The sequence below is a fragment of the Pelmatolapia mariae genome, linkage group LG4, assembly GCF_036321145.2.
Source record: "Pelmatolapia mariae isolate MD_Pm_ZW linkage group LG4, Pm_UMD_F_2, whole genome shotgun sequence".
Classification (NCBI taxonomy): domain Eukaryota; kingdom Metazoa; phylum Chordata; class Actinopteri; order Cichliformes; family Cichlidae; genus Pelmatolapia; species Pelmatolapia mariae.
Window position 1 is genome coordinate 13,659,362 of NC_086230.1, and position 18,436 is coordinate 13,677,797.

An 18,436-nucleotide genomic window follows, 5' to 3' on the forward strand; every position below is an offset into this window, starting at 1 on the left:
ATTTACTCTCTCTCTTGCCGGGTAGCCTTTCAGCTTGGTAGTAACAATGGCTCAGTGTTAATGCATTATGGCTGACCAGCGGAATTATAGCGCTGACCGAAGCAGGCGACAAGATGAAAGATATTTACCAGACCTCGAGCTAAGCTGCTCAGCTCTTTTAAAGAAACGCGAGGAATTAAAGCACACAGGTGCGTCTGTCTTCTGCCAAAGTCTGGAGACGTTTAGGAGAACTGCCTCGTAGAACTGGGTGGTTCATGAAAGTTGTATTGCTATTTTTCAGTTAACTATTTCGGGCTCGCGACATGGCTCTATCCCAGCTTCAGTGCCTGGATGATAACCACGTGAACCCGCGGACGCACGAGTCCAAGCCCGAGTTCTTCTACTGTGAGGACCAGCGGCTCGCGCTGGAGGCTCTCCTGCGGGATGGTCGCGAGGCGTTCTTTAAATACCTGGAGGCTCGCGGCCTCCGGGGTTTCCTCTCAGACCCGGAGCTGGAAGCTCTCACCGGCGCCGTCGAACCCTATGACCCGGGCTTGGAGCTGTTCTCGGGGGATGCCGAAGACGAGCAGACCCCGCTGTCGCTTCACTACTGGCCAGAGCTGTCGGACACGTCCATCCCGCAGATGGACCTGGGCTGGCCCGACAGCGATGCGTACCGGGGGGTGACGCGCACTACGGTGTACACGCAGCCGCCGCTGGATGGTCACGCTCACATCAAAGAGGTTGTCAGAAAAATGATCGCACAGGCGCAAAAGGTAGGTGGGCCAATACAGTTATGATAATATTAAATGGCACTATTCGTCATCACATTGTGCATTAAATAATATATAAAAATAACCATGTTTAAGTGCGGATGAAAACTTTGTTTTCTCATCAATATTTATGTGTGTTTAAGCTTCCTGGATGACTTGTGTGTTGGTTCATCTTCAAAGCATGTTAATCTTTACTCATCTGAGTTCATTTAATGACTGAATAAAAATCCGAAAATATTGATTTCTAGCCATCCTAACTTTTTTTCTTTAATCAGCTGTGCATAGTCCAGAATTTCCCCACAGTGCTGGCATGAAGTCTAAATGAGTCAGTATGGTCAGACTACAGACTGCTGACCAAATGAGACAATAAAGAGTAAAGTGCAGCTTGATTAAAGGCCATTATCAGCTATGCCACTAACAGTGGACTATGTGTGCTAGGTGGGGTATTTGCATGGGTATATTGCAGCGCTCATGCCTATCAGTCAGTGTTTGTGTCTGTTTATGCGGCTGAGTCATCTGGAGGCAGAAATTTATGACATGTCTTATTTCTTAGCATCACTTCTCTGTGACGTGTTATTTGCCTGAAACGAGCTCGCTGGATCATTTTCCTCAAGAGCTTCAGACAGAAAACGAGTTATCGGTTGTATAAGTAGCTGTGAGAGCTGGGAGAACTTTCCCTCTGCATAGGAAACACATATTTTACTTAAACCTGAAAAACAACTTGAGTGTTATTTGTTTTGGCATAAAAATGTGTGCACGCAGTAACCTTAAGGCTGAGGCTTTTATCCTTCTGCTCTGTAATGAATTTTGTTTTCATTTTCATGCATGAACTACATAGGAGCATCTGAGGCTGATCTAGGTTCTGTGCCTGTGCTTCTGCGTCTCCAGGTAATCGCAGTGGTGATGGACGTCTTCACTGACGTCGACATCTTCAGAGATTTGCTTGATGCTGGTTTCAAAAGGAGAGTTTCTGTTTACATCCTGCTGGAACGCGCAACGCTACCTCATTTCTTGGCCATGTGTCGGAGGGCCAACATGCACGCCGGACACCTCAAGGTGAGGCGGAACCACCCACTTTGTCATTTTGCATAGCAATTTGAATCTTATCATTAAAGAGTGAGTCCAAATTCTAAGTAAAGCTGAAAACAGTCATAAAAGTCAGCCGTTCAGTTTTCCTACAGCACACTGTTGGACAGACGTCGCCATTCAAAGCGCTCCACCTAGGCAATAAAAGGTGATTACGACTCAAATGATAATGAGATGGAAAGTGAAATTTCATTGTGTGACATGTGAGGTCAAAGTGTTACAGGGTAAATGTTTCACTGACGAGTTGAGCGTCTTTGCACTGTTGGCCCCAAACGCACGTGCATTGAAACCTTTGGCACAAAACGGAAAGCTTCGCCATGTTTTTGAGCCTGAAATAACTTTGTAAGGCTGTTGATGTAGAACACAAGGACAGATTATCTTGCAAAAGAAGCAACTGAAGTCAAGAGACTTCTGTTATGCACGGATAAACAGAAGCACATGCCGGCTTCCCCTCTCTCTTTTGTCTCTCGCTGTCTCCCTCACATGCACACACGCTAGAGTCCACACAACCACCAGTAGATCCACCCAGCTGGTACTGCAACACAGATAAATCCCATTCTGCCTACCTTTATTGTTAGATATCGTAAGTAGCTTGCTACGATCAGAACACAGATATGAAACAGATCTTTCTCGTGCTGGTACATGTTAAAAGGGAGTTGCATGGAGTATAAAAATGCGCTTTCACTGAACTGTTTTCTCGGGGCATAAATCTTTTGTAGAAAGCTGCCAAAGCAAACACAATCACTTTAACTCAAGTCAACCAAAAGAAACAATCGCTTTCTGTTAGGTGTGATCATTTCCCAAGAACAGTTTAGGATAGATTGCTGGTTAAAGTGTCGCTGTGCAGGATTAATGTTCTCACATATTACTTCACTGTGTAGTGTTTTTTAATGGCTTAGTCAGCATTAGATGGGGCCTCTCACAAGGTCTGCTTGTTTCACTTGGACACAGTTTTGCTTGACAGGTGGAAGAAGGAGCTGAAATCATCCAGTGCAAGGTGTTTCCAGTTGGAGCGTTTCCACTGTAAAAGATTGAAATTTTCCATGAGTACAGAAGAAAATTTAATGGAAATTTTCCATGAAATTGGCAAAATGAAATTTACCCGATTGTTATACATACAGTTTACACCAAGCACATTGTCCTCAACAACTCTTTATTTGATTGAATAAACCTTTGATTTTGTGCATTTCACTTACATTTTGGTCAAAATTGAAAGAATAATTTGAAATTGAAATTGAAGAATAATTTTGTTTAGGGTATTTACTTGAGCCATGTTTCGATCATGCCTACCGTCTGCAGCATTAGCCGTACCTTATTGGCTCGGCCTGTGTGCTTAGTGGTCCCTGTAATACTGCAGAAACAATTCAAAATATCTAAAGTAGCATGCATGCGTGCAGATCATGCAGATAAGAAAAGATGCACAAACACTCACACTTGTCACTTTATGCCTCAGAGTAACTAAAGTTAAACAGGCTTGACAGTCTTTCAGTACCATCTGGATCCGATGTGCCAACAAAACAGCAAGAAATTCAATAGCGGCAGTGTTTGCTTTGTCGACAAAAGCACATGTTTGTGTGGCACATGACACGATACATGATAAGTGAAAGCGGTTCCTCGGTTTAATGAGTTTTTCATACGCAGTTCATACCCGCTGCATTTGCCTTTTGAATTAAATGCCATGTTATTATTTCCTACTAAGACCTTTTTCTTGCTTTAGATTCATAAGCACTGAGAATCTGTCTTTAACAGATTTACTCCTACTTGCTTCACAGTAGACACACAGCCTGAAGTTGCTCTGCTAAATTAAATATTTGATAGCACAGTGGCTCTGTATTAAGAAAAGACATTCTGTGCCACAGTTTCTTATAATATTTATGGAGAGACAAGTGTATCTCCTTCAGGTAGGTCACTCTCTGGTTTTAGCCAACAGCAGCGTACACTGTACACCTGGGAGAGAGTTTTAAAATGACATGCAAAGCTGCTATTCTGTTTAATCCACGGTGGCTCTGCAGCAAGTAAAACAACGCTGTTAAGAGATGGATCCAGTGTAGTAGGACACAATCTCGTTTGTTTGACAGCCAGCGTGCTTCCTTTCTCTTAGTCATACACTATGAGTCTGTTAGGTTTTCCTATGAAGTGCACTGGAGGGGCTTGCTCCCTGATGTGTCATATACTGCTGCTTTGTTACACTGGCAGGCAGTCTTTGGAGCAGGGTCTATTTCACCAAGGAAAACTACATAGCCATTTATGACATTAACAGCCCTCTGTGCACCAATAGATGCTCATCTATGCGGAAAATCTGAAGAGCCAGGAGACAGGAGTATGTGACGACGATGAGCAGCTAACACAAACATCTCTTAAAGCGACAAGTCTGTCAGGAAAGACAATGAGAGGATGACTTGCAGGAAACAGGTGATAGTTTGGGAATTTAGCACAAGCCGTAAGTCACGAGACAGAGCGGCTGGAGGGGAGGGATGGGAGGAGGAGCAGATGAGTGGTGAGATGAGTTGCCAAGTGAGTGAGAGTAAGTGGAATCTGGCACCTGAGTGGGCAATAAGGTACCAAATTCTTCTTACTCATCAGTTATTCAGGGAGGTTTTCTAGGAAAATCTCCAACTGCCACACTTCAAGCTGACAGAGCTTAATTTAAGTAGTTTAGCAAAGCGTGCACATTGACTGTGTAGAGACTGTTGAAACCACAGTGCACTCGGAGGTGGTTTTATTTCCGCATAAAATGCATTGAACAACAGCTCAAATGCTCATCGTCACGAACTTGGAGCATGCAATGCAATTTATCGAATCGGTTAACCAAAGGAATGCACTGAGGGAAGGAGAAAGTTTAGGGTGCGCCTAAACGAAGGAGGAAAACAAGTGCTCCTACTGTGAGACAAAGCATGCCAGAAAAAAAAAAGAAGAGGAGCTGAAACAAGAAGACTGACTGCATAATGTTTTGGCTGCATCATCTGGCTTTCAGACAGACTTAGCACTCAAAGTTGTGTCAAGACATCCGGAAGGGCAGGCTGAAAATCCCCAGATCAGACAGTGTAAGTCTACACTTACAACAAACCAAAGGACTAGTGTGTCAAGGTGACTTGAGGGTCTGTTACACACCTTGCTGGGCTTATGGAGCTTATTTATTTACTGCTGAGTAACGACAACAAGAACCACGCAACTTGTCAATATGGTGTAATGCTGTGATTTTTCTTTTCCCTCTCCCCAGCGTTACTATATTATGTTTGTAAAATGAGATTGTCAGTCTAACACTTCCATGCATTCTTTTTTGGATAATACAACAATTAACTGTGATAAATCATCCATGATCCATATATCTGTTGCTGTCTACATAGATGGAAATTCACATTTAACTATTACATTTACATTTCTTCTTCTACATGAATATAACCAGAATACAACCAGCTGGCAGCCTGTTGAGTTGAGTCCCTCAAGTTGCGCTCATTGACAAAAACTCAATCAGACTGATGGCAACATGCTGGCAATCTATCTGCATTTATAAATCAGACAGCAATTCTTTGCAAACCTCCAACAATCTCTCTGAGAGTGACCTCAGTCAGTCCAAGTGGTCATGAGAGCAACACCCTCAATCTCTGGGCAACCACTGAGTCACCACAAGTTGCACTCGGTCGCAGAATGTGAAAAAATTCAATATTGTCACCAGGAAGCCACGCTTTTTTTTTTCTTTTTTTGTAGATTCAAGGAGATTGATGTCCTATGTTTACTCATGTAACTTAGCTATTAGCTTGCTGCGAATAAGGAGGTAAAGTCTGTCAGATGGTCTTTCAGTTTAGTCGATTTAATGAGTTTGCTTGTGTCCTGCGAGCTTATAACACTGCTGAAATTTGTAAACCTGTTCATGGATACCTAAACCTTTATTTTTTATTGTAACAACTGGGATCTTTTTGTTGGAGCTGAAACTAAATAAATTGTTTTGAACACTCAGCGGTATCTTAATATTTGTTTGAGTTTGAGAACTAAAGAAGCAATTGGACCTATAAATGGCCAATGACAACAGACTTGACAAGCAGCTAATGATGTAGGACAGTAATGGAAGGAAACCATGTTTTCTATGGAATAGAATAACTAGTTTTATACAGACTTTGAGCTTTTAAACACTATAGACAATGAAGAAAAATACCCCCAAAAGCACAATTTGGACATAATCCTTGGATGGTAGTGGTGCATGTGCCTTTTGTTCATAGTGTTCCCACCAGATTTTAATTTCTTTAATAAAATATCAATATTTAGTGTTCCTGTATTGATACAGTATTGCCATGCAAAGTATTACGATTCTGTACTGTAATGTTTTTACCCCCCCACACCACCACTAGTTTATGCAGTGCCCATAAAAAATATTTGCAACATTTAACTCTGAAAAGTTGGACTGAGTCAGACTTTCTAATATCAGTTTATGATTGCAACAATGATATTGCACCATTCAGGTATTATGAACCTTACAGTGGTTAAATGTTAGCATTGCATCATACATTATTTTATATGTTTGGTGTGTAGTTGAGAACAGCCTTTTCACAGAGGTCATGTTTGCACATGTATATGCACAGTGACTGCATAGGCTTAGTTGGTATCTATTTGTTTTTTGCTTTCTGAAAGTGCATTGGGTTAGATGATGATGTATGTGAGGATTCAGTTACTGAGGTTACTTTCAAGCTCTCCAGTTTTTCTGTTAGCACTGTTCATGTACAGCATGTTTTTAAGCTGTTTCTAAAAGCTCACAGGCTTCACAGTGTCCCAGACTCCAAATATTTGAATGCTTCAGAAAGGAATCACTTTCAGTCTGAACAAAATTTCAAAGTGAAAGTAAGCTCAGGATCAGATGTTTTTTTATTAGTGAGTAATCCAAACCGTGCAGCAACACCCAGCAAACATGATTAAAACGGCGGCGTCATCTCCTTGGTCAAAACTCGTCAGTGATTGATGCCAGAAACTGAACCGTACATATATGGATGTTGACGTTGTGTCACGTAGAATAGTTGTTGCGTCAGCCCGTCTCTTACTAAGTGAGAAATGTAGATCAGATTACTGCAAAGAAGAAATGAAAGACATTTGTCTCTGTTTTGTTTTTTTTAGTACATGATTGTGAAGAGTCTTTAATGCAACTTGGTCTTCTCCATGTACACAAACTAGTATTACCACAACCTGTTTTTAAAAAATAAACACTTTTAAGGTAGTCACAGTTTTGTATACCTCTGTTGTATTTCATTTGTTGCATGGTGAACCTAACATCAGGCTCTTTCCACGATGTTAGCATCATACAGTCAGGAATGATATTATTCAAATGTGCCATTAAGCTCAGTAGGATAAGTGGTGAGGTCACAGGTTTGAGTCACCACAGCAGTCTGTGTAAATATATATAGTTCTCATTCATTTCATTTTTTAATTTTGTTAATTTATTATTAATTGATAAATAGGTTTTAGAAAACTATCCTTGAACACAAAATTACTGTTGATAGAAAGTCTAACAAGGACATCCAGATATTGTTTGAGAAGCACCTTAAACCACAGCATCAGTTCAACTTTTATTTTGGAATTATTTTTTTTATTTTCAGCCACCACTAGCTGCTGAGAAAAAGTTGATGGCTATTCAGTGTCACGGTGTTTGGGATATTAACGGCTAACCTCTTGTTATGGATGAATAATTTCAGACATTTTCGTCATCTTCTATTTGCCATATTATGACGTTTGTCTCTACTAACTGTGGACCGTCAACTGAAAACAGTTTAATTCTCATCCTCCATCTTCCCTGTGCTAATGTTTTATATTATCCTAACCATAACTCTGTAGTATGGAAGAGGATTAGGGCCACAGGGGAAAAAAAAAGACGTGGCCACTTTTTTTTTCCCACTGGTGGGCCTAATCCTCTTCCACACTGTAGCTAGCCACAAAGGTAGGACATAATTGTGTGCCAACTAGCACAACTTCACTAACCCTCCAAATGTTGCTACTATTTAGTTTTCTGTCTCTGTCAAAAGATGGTCGAACATCTTTAGAAACTAGCTAGCTAATGTCCTGCTAGCTTATAACACAGCTAACCTTGTAAATCCTCTTGTCATGGATACCTGAATGTTAAACTTTATTGTAGCATCTGGGGGAATAAACGCATGGATCATTTTGTTTTAACCTAAAAACAGTACAGATTTCTAACACTAAGTGTCAACATGTGTTTGATTTTGAGAACAGAAGAATTGATTGGACCCAGAAATGGCTAATGACAATGGACAGATGGAAGGAAACCATGTTTTCTGTTGAAAGGAATAATTATTTTCATTATAGGCTTTGAGCCTTAACACACTATAGGCAAAAGCACAATGTGGGCTCTTTAACGTGCAGGAAAATCGACTCAGACGGCTGATTTTATAACACATATGCTGTGCTTTTAAGAGGCATGAAAAAACAGACAGTTTCCAACAAAGGTGGGGAATATAGGCTTTCAAATCAAGTAAAGACAAGCCAGACATCATAATGTGGGTTGTGTAAGTTTTAATCAGAGTGTTTACACTGGGTTTAGTTTGTGTAATTGCTTAGATGTTTGAACACATGGAGCAATTACCTTAGATTAAGGCAGTAAGTGGAAAATGACTGCTAATGACTTCTGTATCTATGTTTTAGGGATTATTATTAAGAAGTACCAAAATGCCAGACAAACAGTTGTGTGTTAGCAAAAAAAGAAAATTCTACATTGGCTACATTTGAGCTGTAAATGTTTGATATTACTATTATTTGTGGGTGTTATTGTTCTTTGGCTGACGTAGTGTGACTCACGGTCTCTACTCACATTGTTTGGCAGCCTTTTATTCTATAATGCAGGTCACAGGTTATGAAGGCAGTTTTGGGTCTTTAATATGTACAAAAATTGCGTGTTTGTTTGTGTTTCAGCACCTTCGTGTCCGCTGCTCAGAAGGAACGGAGTTCTACACGAGGTCCTGCACCAAGGTCAGAGGGCGAATGGGTCACAGATTCATGTTCGTTGATGGAGTAAAAGCTGTGTCTGGGTCGTACAGGTCAGTGCGCATTACGTGTGTGAGAAAGAGGGAGAATGTGTCAGAAAAAGATTATCGCCTTGTGCTCCACCTGCTTTTGTAACTGCCAACTTGGCACGAGAGATAAATAAACAATGCCTTGTCGACATAGCAGACAAACAGGTTGTAAATGTATCCAATCTACCAGAGTAATAAATGCATAGAGTACCGTGCAGTTCCTAAGTGACTGGATCATTATACTTTTACGTTTGCAGTTATTGCTGATTACTTGGCTTCATTATGCTTGCAGTGTAGTGTAGTTTGTTTTGTGGTATCGTGGTGCAGTTTAAATAAGTCTGAATTTGCATTTTTTATTTGTTCATATTTGTTTTTTGTGCAGTTTCACTTGGATGGCCTCGCGTCTGGATAGGAATCTCATCACCGTGGTTACAGGCCAGGCTGTGGATGGCTTCGACCGACTGTTTCGCTTCCTCTATCTGTCCTCCAGTTCTGTTGACCTCCGGCAGACCATCACAGAGCCTGAACCTGAGCCGGAACCCCTCCCACAGCCCGCCCCTGTCATACCCCCTTCTGCTGACATTGCGAGGAAGTTGTACAACCCAAAATATGCCCTGGTTGCTTTGACCAACCCCGGCCCCACCACCTCTGTTAACCAAGAAAGCCCCAAAGAACCCCAAAATCCAGAGAACTCCAAGAAGAAGAGGCGAGGTAAGGCTAGTGAAGAATCGACAAAAGAATCTCCTCCTCTCCATCCTGGATTAATAAATCTAGAAAAAGCATGCTTAATTGCATACCTGCCCACATGGCCAGAACCTGACCCCCCCAGTGATGTCATAGGGTTCATTAATGTTCGGGATGCCAAAAAACCAACTCAAGTCCACTTGCAGCGTTCAGAGATGTTTGAAACCAGCCAGGCGATCAGGTTTAGCAGTCCGTTCAGCAGAACAAAGGAAACCAAGGAAGAAGTCGCCAAGCCCACACAGGCGACTCCTAAACAAGGGGAGGTGAATGCACTCCAACCAGCACAGGCTAAATCCATGGTTGATGATGCTGTAGAAAAAGCACAGCAAGCACAACTCAGTGATGTCACACATAACAAAGAGGCATCTGAACAGAAATCACCTGCATCTGAGGAAAAGTCTGACCTGCAGTCAGATGCCGCTAATTCTGTCAGCGCCAAGAATAAATTTGATTTAAGCACAACCACTAACCAAGAGGCAGGCCTTGATACTCCCCTCGGTGCACAAACATTTCCCCAATCCAGCAGCAAAGCACCCGCTTCTGACGAGGGGAAGATTTCCCACGCAGAACAACCCGTCTCATCAAACAGTCACGCTGAGACAGGCTCGCTCCCAGAATTAAACACAGAAAAGGAAGCAGAACCTACAAGTAGATTGAACACACAAAGTTCTGCTGTGCACAGGACACACACCCCAACACCAAACGGTGCACACACCCCTCAGATTCCCGACTCCCCAGAATTAAACACAGAACAAGATACGAAAGGAAAGACCGCACCACCACAGGTGGATTCACAAACACGAGCTGTTCACAAGCGACCGCAAATCTCTAGTGAAGTGGCTTCTAGCATCCAGACTCCAACTGTCCACAGTAACATTTCCACCTCCCTGGTTTCTGCCACACAGTCTAAAAATAACCACATTCCTATTACTACAATGCACTCAAGCACATCTTCTAGCGCTTCTGTTCCCTCCACCAGCTCCTCTGCCCTTCCTCCTCTTACTTCTTCCGTTACAACACCAAATCCACCCCTCCTTGCATCCTCTTCTTTGACCCCAGCTCCCCCTATCCCTAAACCTCGTACCATACAGATAGTTATGAGTGACAGCAGCACCAGCAATGGGCAGAAACTGCCAGAGATCCGTCTTGTTAGGAGGCCCGAGGCCAGCACAGGGCCACTCATGGCCCACAGTGCGTTTGATGTGGCAGCTGTTGAGCAGACATCTCTGGTAAAAGAGTGCCAAACTGTCCCTGAGCTGCAGGACGACAGTGCCAGTAAGGCAGGGGCACAAAAAGACACAGAGAACAGAGGGAATCCTGAAAAAACTCCAAAGCAAGAATCTAAAGAGACAAGTGTGGAAGCAGATGAGCAAGACGATGACGGAGCAGCACCCCAGACGGTCGCTGGAAGCGAGCTGCACAAGTCAGACGCTTTGATTAATGATGCACCAAAGGCAGCCGCACTGAAAATTCAAGAAATCATTCCAAAAGATGTTGACCTCGAAACTTCCGAAGATTGCAGGATTATTGGGAAGATGGATGCACGCTATGTAGCCACAGCGCAGGCAGATACAGCGAGCCCTGAAAGGACTCTGACAGGCTCTGAATCTGGTGATGTGTCAGACAAAAAAGGTGAAAATGTGACACAGTGCAGAACATTTCTCGCAAGAGTACATGAACCCCAGAGGATATCATTTTCTAAACCACAGGACATGGATCAGATGGAGGCTCTGAATTCTTCGACAGCGCCAGTGTTCTCGACCTCATATCTGCGACCTCATAACGGCGATGGCGCACAAACATCTGCTGCAGACACCCACAATCAGCAAGGTGAACAAGTAAGACTCACACATGTAGACAATGAGGTTAATATGCGAAATACTGCAAATCACAACACGCACAGCACCTTTCAAGAACAAACTTCTACAGGACGTGTTGGCACACACACGCCCGAAAAAGCCCTGCGTTTACACCTCACCGAAACACACCTGCCGGACTTCCGTTCACAAACACCTGTGCACCGATCACAGTCGCTTAAAGCACACACTCCCACTCCTGATGGATTTTCTCCACGCACGCCAGCCTTGGATTCTCTATCGCCAGACATTTTTGATGGTTATATCTCCTCACGAGAGGACTCCACTCTCTCCACCACCTCTGAAGAGTATTATGAATGTAGCGACTCGCTTTTTAACGAGCCTGTTTTTGACCACATGGCTTCTCGTGGCCAGGGGATGATAGAGGATCACATTAATTTCGCACACACAAATAGTCTAAATTCTCCCGCCACTGGCACCGGTCCTGCACACATAAATTACAGCTCAAGTGATGCTACATTAGGTACGGCACACAGTGAAACACAGACTTTGACTGGGGCCGCTAAAGTCCCCAGTTCTTCTTTACTTGGAAAAAAAGTGGAAACTAGGGAGGTAGAGAACAAGGCAAGTGAAGAAGAAGCAAGTGAAGAGGACGAACATGGGAGGAAACTGAGTGTGGCCGAGAGGAGGGAAGAGCAAGAATCCCAGGGGACAGAGATGAGAGGCAGTGAGGATACTAATAGAATAATGGAGCAAATTAAACGAGGCAAAGATTCAACTGAAACAGGAGGAAAAGACAAAGAGGTCCAAACGCCTACGAGAAAGGTGGCAAGGAGCCAGTCAGCTGCAGACAGACTGGTGGATGGAGGAATGACTGCAGGGGGGTCAAGTAAAGAGAGATCAAAGCCAAAGCGATCGTCCGCTGGTGACATTAAATCAACAGAGGGAGGGAGACCAGACAGAGAGGGGAGGGAGAACACTTCAAACCAGGTCGAAATAAGACCCAGGGGTACAGAGAGGAGAGCGAGCCCCCAGTCAAAGAGGCAGACAGAGGGACAGAAGGTATGAGCACTGGTCAGAATAACATTTAAAACCAACATGTTTCTTTAGTTTGCCAATCATATCCAAATGGGTATATGTACAACTGGATTTTGTTAAAAAACAAAAACATGACACTAATTAATTGAAATTAAGGTAACACATTTTTCCTTCTTTGACAACTTCATTTAAAAAAAACACAGTTTTTCAGTTGGTGACCTTGAGACACTTAGTTGCTGCTGTATATCCATCTTTTCCAGTCTCTGTGTTAATCTGAGCTAAGCAGCTGAAACTGTTTAGTATGCAAACATGAAAGTGGTGTCAATCTTTCATCGGAGCCTTGGTAAACATATCTGTATCCGCCAACATCCTTAGCCTCATGAAGAACCGCACCCATTGCATTGCCAGGGTTCATAATTGGATGCCCAAATGTATTTTACAACTAAATGAGGGCAAAATAAATGTTTTAGTAGATCCCAAGGCTTCACTCTGTGTTAACTTGCGTGACGGAAAAAATCCGAAGCATGCCAAAAATGTGGGTGTGATCTTAGCTTGTAGAAGCACATGCTCACTATCTCCAAGCCGGCCTTTTATCATCTTTAAAAACAACATTTGTACAACAGTTGTAGGTGCTTCCTGTCACAGTCTCAGCCTTTTCTGATGCTTTTATTTTTAATAGAAAGTTATGCACCTTTTCCTACTGTAACAATGCAGGTATTAAGAAAATATATGCATAATTATATTTCACCAAATCAAAGGAATAGCCCCAACAGTCAAACATTGACTTGGCGACAGCAGGAAAGAAAAACTCCCTTTTAACAGGGAGAAAACTCAAGCATAGCCAGGCTCAGGCAGGGGAAGCCATCTGGTGTGACAGGTTGGGGGTGAGGGGTGGTAGACAAGATAAAACACATGCTGTGGAAGAGAGCCATAATAAGAGATTAATAACTAATGATTAAATGCAGAGATGTGTTTAAACACATAGAATGAAAAGAAATAAGGGAAGAAGAATCACTCAGTGCGTCATAGGAAGCCCTCAGCAGTCTAGGCCTATTACAGTGTAACTAAGGGAGGATTCAGGGTCATCTGATCCAGCTGTAACTATAAGCTGTATCAAAGGGTGGGTGTCTTTTATATCCGAACTGGGAGTTTGTTCCACAGAAGTGGGGCCTGAAAGCTGACGGCAGTGCTGCAGGGAGAGTCTTAAATAAAACCAAAAAGTTTAAACATCCTTCTTATTTCTTCTTCTCTTCGCCTCCCAGTAAAATAATTTCTCACTGCTTGTAAAATCGATGAATGACAGCCTCTTTTCACTCTGTCGATGTGCTTACTGAATCTAGACCTCCTGGCATCGCTTGAATCACAGAGCAAATACTGAATGATTTCTAAATCATCTAGTTTTATGGTCTCACTCTACCACTTACTACAACTACTACTGCTACACCTGTGTGTTCTTTTAAAAAGAGACTCAAAGCGTATCTCTTTTTGCACGTGTGTGATCAATGGGGAAAATTTTCAGGATCAGTGTTATTTTTATTCCTATATTTTTCATCCTGCTGATCAAAATCCCTTTTTAAAGTGTAGAAGGCGATTGTGGCTCAAGAGTTGGCAGTTCGTCTTGTAATCGGAAGGTTGCCGGTTCGAGCCCCAGCTCCGACAGTCTCGGTCGTTGTGTCCGTGGGCAAGACACTTCACCTGTTACCCTACTGGTGGTGGTCAGAGGGCCCGGTGGCGCCAGTGTCTGGCAGCCTTGCCTCTGTCAGTGCGCCCCAGGGTGGCTGTGGCTACAATGTAGCTTGCCATCACCAGTGTGTGAATGTGTGTGTGAATGGGTGGATGACTGAATGTATAAAGCGCTTTGGGGTCCTTAGGGACTAAGTAAAGCGCTATACAAATACAGGCCATTTAATCTCTTATTTTAGAAGTTTTTGCCATGTGTGATGTCCTTTTTTTTCCTTCTGCCTTGAAGCTTGTTAAGTCTATGCCTGTCATATGAAATGTGCTATATAAAGAAACTTGACATGACTGGAGTTGGTAACAACTTGAAATAGTGCATTTATCAAAGTGTCTTTTTGTTCTTCACTGACAGTTTTTTATATTAAGGTTCATCAAAGTTTAGAAAAATTGAATGTGAAAGCTTTAATAACATACAGTATTGTGCTAAAGTCTTGAGCCACCCCTCATTTCTTTATGCTTGGGCAGGAAAAGTATATAAAGCAAAAACAGAGTTTATACAATTCTAATTTTGAACATTTTTTATATGAATGCATGTTTTTTCAACACAGTCTGAAGTCTGTTAGGCAGCCTTTCTGCAATTTCTTGAAGTAATCTTCAGGAATAGTTCTCCAGGCTTCTTTGGATGCTGGCTGCCTTTTCTTTTGTTCTGTCAAGATGATCCCATACTGCTTCAATAGCTTGAAGGTGTGAGCTCTGGGCTTTAATCAGGTATTCTTTTACTGCCTTGGTAGTGTGTTTTGGATCATTGTTATATTGTCATGCTAATAAAATGCTTTCCAGAAGGTAATGCATGGTGGATTTTTTTCTGCATTCATAAATTCCACCAGTAAGATCCCCACCAGCTAAAATTCAGATCCAAACCATGACAGTGCCTCCACCGTGTAGACTCACTGTTTTACCTTGCACCTCAGCTGGCTCATGGTGATTTAAACAAAATTTTCAAATTTGGATTCATCACTCTATAAGACCTGCTGACCCTGATTTCTCAGTCCAGTTATTATGTGATTTGTATATCTCAGCCCTTTCTCCCGGTTTCCCTTCTTTAAGAATGACTTCTTGACAGACACCTTTCCATTGAGGCCATTTCTGATGAGGCTTCAGTGAACAGTAGATCATTGAAGGCCCAGATGCTTCTCTCAGGCCCCCCCCCCCCCCGTTTCTGAAGGACATGACTTTCAGATACTGTTCCTCACACTGCACACCATATTCTTTTTTGGCTTATAGCTCTTTGGGAATTCCATCATTGTTAAACATGTGAAAAGTAGCCGTTGTTCAAAGAAGGACTCTTAAAGCCTCAAGAACTATTGCTCAAGATCACTTAAAAAAGTTAAAAAAAAAAAAGTAACAAAATCAGGGTTGGATCAAGAGTTTTGCGCAGTACTGTATATAATTTAAGTCCTATTTTATTCATTGTTTAACTTTAATGTATTAATGCATTTGTTCCTGTGTTTGTGTGTTGATCCATGAACCTTTCACCAGCAGAGCATCACTAACACAACAGCACAACCATGCTTTGTTCATTATTGAAGAAGGATGCCTCGTGCGAATAAAGGTGGCATATTTATAATGACGTGCCGTGCGTGTTCGCACTGATAGAGTATTTAAAGGAGTCTAAAAGATGAATAGGTTTCACATTTATTGGTGTTTAACTCACTCACTCTTGCCCCGAATCCACTGCCTTTCATCTCAGAGTACTCAGTCTGAGTCAGTGAGGTGTTGTTTGCATGTTTTAACTTATTTCAGTCATGTAATATTAATGAACGTGAAAATAACACAGACACTTTGCACCCTCTCTTTTCCATTTGCAGCAAAGCTTATATGTCGCTTGCTAATGCGTGTGTGAGTGTAAGGATCCTACACTGCATTATAGATAAGTTGCCCCACATATAATAGAATAAATATGAGAAACTGTTGTCTGCAGAAGTGTTACACACACCCTGAGTCAGACATCTCCTCTGTCTTTCTTTTTTCTGCAGCTTTCACACTCTTCTCCCAAACCTCAAAAAAAGAGGGTCCAACGTAGTCCGAATTACTTTGATAATATGTCATCTCTTCACAAAACGTCAACCAGACCACCGCAACCACTGGCGACGGGTACTGTGGGATCTACAGCCGGACGGAAACAGGTCTCCCAAAGCCAGCAGAGCCAGAATCCAGCAGCACAGAACCAAACTCCTTACCCAAACTCCTTACTCCATATGAACCCACAGATCCAGCTCAGTACTCTGTCTCACAACCAGACAGCATCCGGACCGGAAGTGCAGGACGGGAGGACTCCATTTAACTTGAGTTTCAGCCGGCTGTACAACCTTAAGGGGATGAATGGCAAAGTGAACAAGACTCCAGCACACAGTAAAAGAGGCAGCGTGGCCCCTCCAGCACAGGAGAGTAAAACCACCAGCTAACATGGTCACTGGTCATCACGTCTTTTTAATGTTACTGCGTCAGGCGAAATCACCACTGGGCCAATGTTTATATACCAAAACATGTTGTTACCTCTTTCTTGACTCCTCGTGTTGTATGACTAATTTTTCATGTCTGCATTTAAACACGTGGAGATTTATTTTTCATATTTAAATCCAGCTGCCTGCCAAGTTTACAGCGAGCTTTCTTCCCCGGGAGGTCATGACTTCAGGTGCAATAAAAAGACTGGACCAGAGTTTGGATACATTTTTAATAACTCGGATAAGGAAACTGAAATAGTGTGTTTTCATTCTCCAACCTCGGGCGTCAGTGAAAAACGGAAAACAAACAAAACAAAAACTCTTACATTAATCAGCTCTTTGACTTACTGTATTTAAACATGCTGCACATATACAGTGGATAAAGCGAAAAGAAAAACAATATATTATTGGCATTACTGGATGACTCCCATATGTTTTTGTGGATTGACGTACGGCTTTAATATCGTATTTTCTATTTTTTTTTTTTAATTTTTGCTGTTTGATTAATGGGGATTGATAAAAAAGTACGTTAATAGTGTTTAAAACTGGTCCCATCACATTTTTCTTTTTATTAAAATGTACACACCTAACTGCATTTACATAGGACTATATTATATACTATATTAAAGCACAGGCTGCCTCGTTCCGGCTGTTATCTAACATTACTTTACATTTAATAAAGAAAACGTTCAGCATTTTGTGACTTTTTTTTTTACAGCAATCTGGAGCATTTGTCCTGAATTTGTAATATATTTTTTCTCCTCTGTATATCTGTACATTCAAAAAGGGGGTGCATGTTAAAAAAATGAAAACAGAATTGTAATTTTATTTAGGTCACTTGGTATTGTTACACTGAAGGGCTAAAGAGCAGTTTTCTTTTTTCACATCAAATGTATTTTTTTAGATTCTTAATATTTTTGTCCTGGAAGTGACCGTGCCAACAGACTTGCTACCTCTGAAGACAGATAAAGATGTTCTGAAGAATTGCTGCAGGAATGCACCAGATAGTGCACAGGTTTTTCCAAATGAGAGTGGAAATGTGCAGGGTGACCAAGATGCTAAAAATCACAAATATCATATGTCGTTTGATGGTAAAAATAAATAAATAAAATAAATAAAGAAGCATCTTCTGTCTGCAATGTTATAGTTAATGGACAATGCATTTTTAATGAATGTGCAGCATGTTTATGCCTTTGCCAAAGATTTTGTATTTAACTGTTAAGTGCCCACATTGCTGTGTTTGTAGTGGATTTAGATAGATTTAAGATGAATTCAGCTCTTTTGAATCCACTGCAGACAGGTAGACATCTGCAAGCATGACTTCAGAGCTCACTTCATGTGAGCTTACACATATGGTCATGAGCTGTCACCACATTTCTGACTTTAAATTAGATTCAGATTTGCAGCAAGGGTTGAATTATGCGAATAAAGAGAGGAAAATAAAGCTCTGTGTCTTTAAATGGCTGGAAAAAAAATGAATATCCTTTCTGAGCAACAGCGGACGATGACATACTAACGTCTTATAATTAAACATGTTTGTTAAAAATGTTTCACTTGATAGGAAACTATCACTGATGCACGTAACATGAAGTACAGATACATTAAGAAATGAAAGACTAAATAGATGATAGTTTAGGTCGGGGCTTTGGGAAGGCCATTCCAGCACATTAACGTTAGCCTACTTTATCCAGCCCAAAACCAGTTTTGCTGTGTGTTTGGATTGTCCTGTTGGAACACCCAGGTGAGTCCAAGTTTCAACCGTCTAGCTGTTGATTTGAGGTGAAGTTGAATAAATTGGAGGAAGCCCT

At 41.8% G+C, this 18,436-nt stretch overlaps 1 protein-coding gene across 3 annotated transcripts; it reads left to right on the top strand.

Moving 5' to 3' along the window:
- The first annotated feature begins 75 nt into the window (after positions 1-75).
- On the top strand, positions 76-18,049 carry LOC134626045 (protein FAM83G-like). Of its 3 annotated transcripts, XM_063471522.1 has the most exons (6): positions 76-188; positions 281-755; positions 1,641-1,808; positions 8,748-8,872; positions 9,231-12,471; positions 16,161-18,049. In XM_063471522.1, the coding sequence occupies exons 2-6, from the start codon at positions 303-305 to the stop codon at positions 16,587-16,589; spliced, it is 4,416 nt and encodes a 1,471-aa protein (XP_063327592.1). In that variant the 5' UTR covers positions 76-188; positions 281-302; the 3' UTR covers positions 16,590-18,049. The 3 variants fall into 3 exon arrangements, with proteins under 3 accessions (XP_063327592.1, XP_063327591.1, XP_063327593.1); XM_063471521.1 differs by having other exon boundaries at positions 76-755; XM_063471523.1 differs by having other exon boundaries at positions 76-755; positions 9,231-11,422; positions 16,161-16,304.
- The last annotated feature ends 387 nt before the right edge of the window (positions 18,050-18,436 follow it).

Coding starts and splice junctions, on each gene's coding strand:
- LOC134626045 (XM_063471521.1), top strand. CDS start 303: ATGGCTCTATCCCAGCTTCAGTGCCTGGATGATAACCACGTGAACCCG. Junction 8,873..9,230: donor GCTGTGTCTGGGTCGTACAG/GTCAGTGCGCAT, acceptor TTTTTTGTGCAG/TTTCACTTGGATGGCCTCGC. Junction 12,472..16,160: donor GGCAGACAGAGGGACAGAAG/GTATGAGCACTG, acceptor TTTTTTCTGCAG/CTTTCACACTCTTCTCCCAA.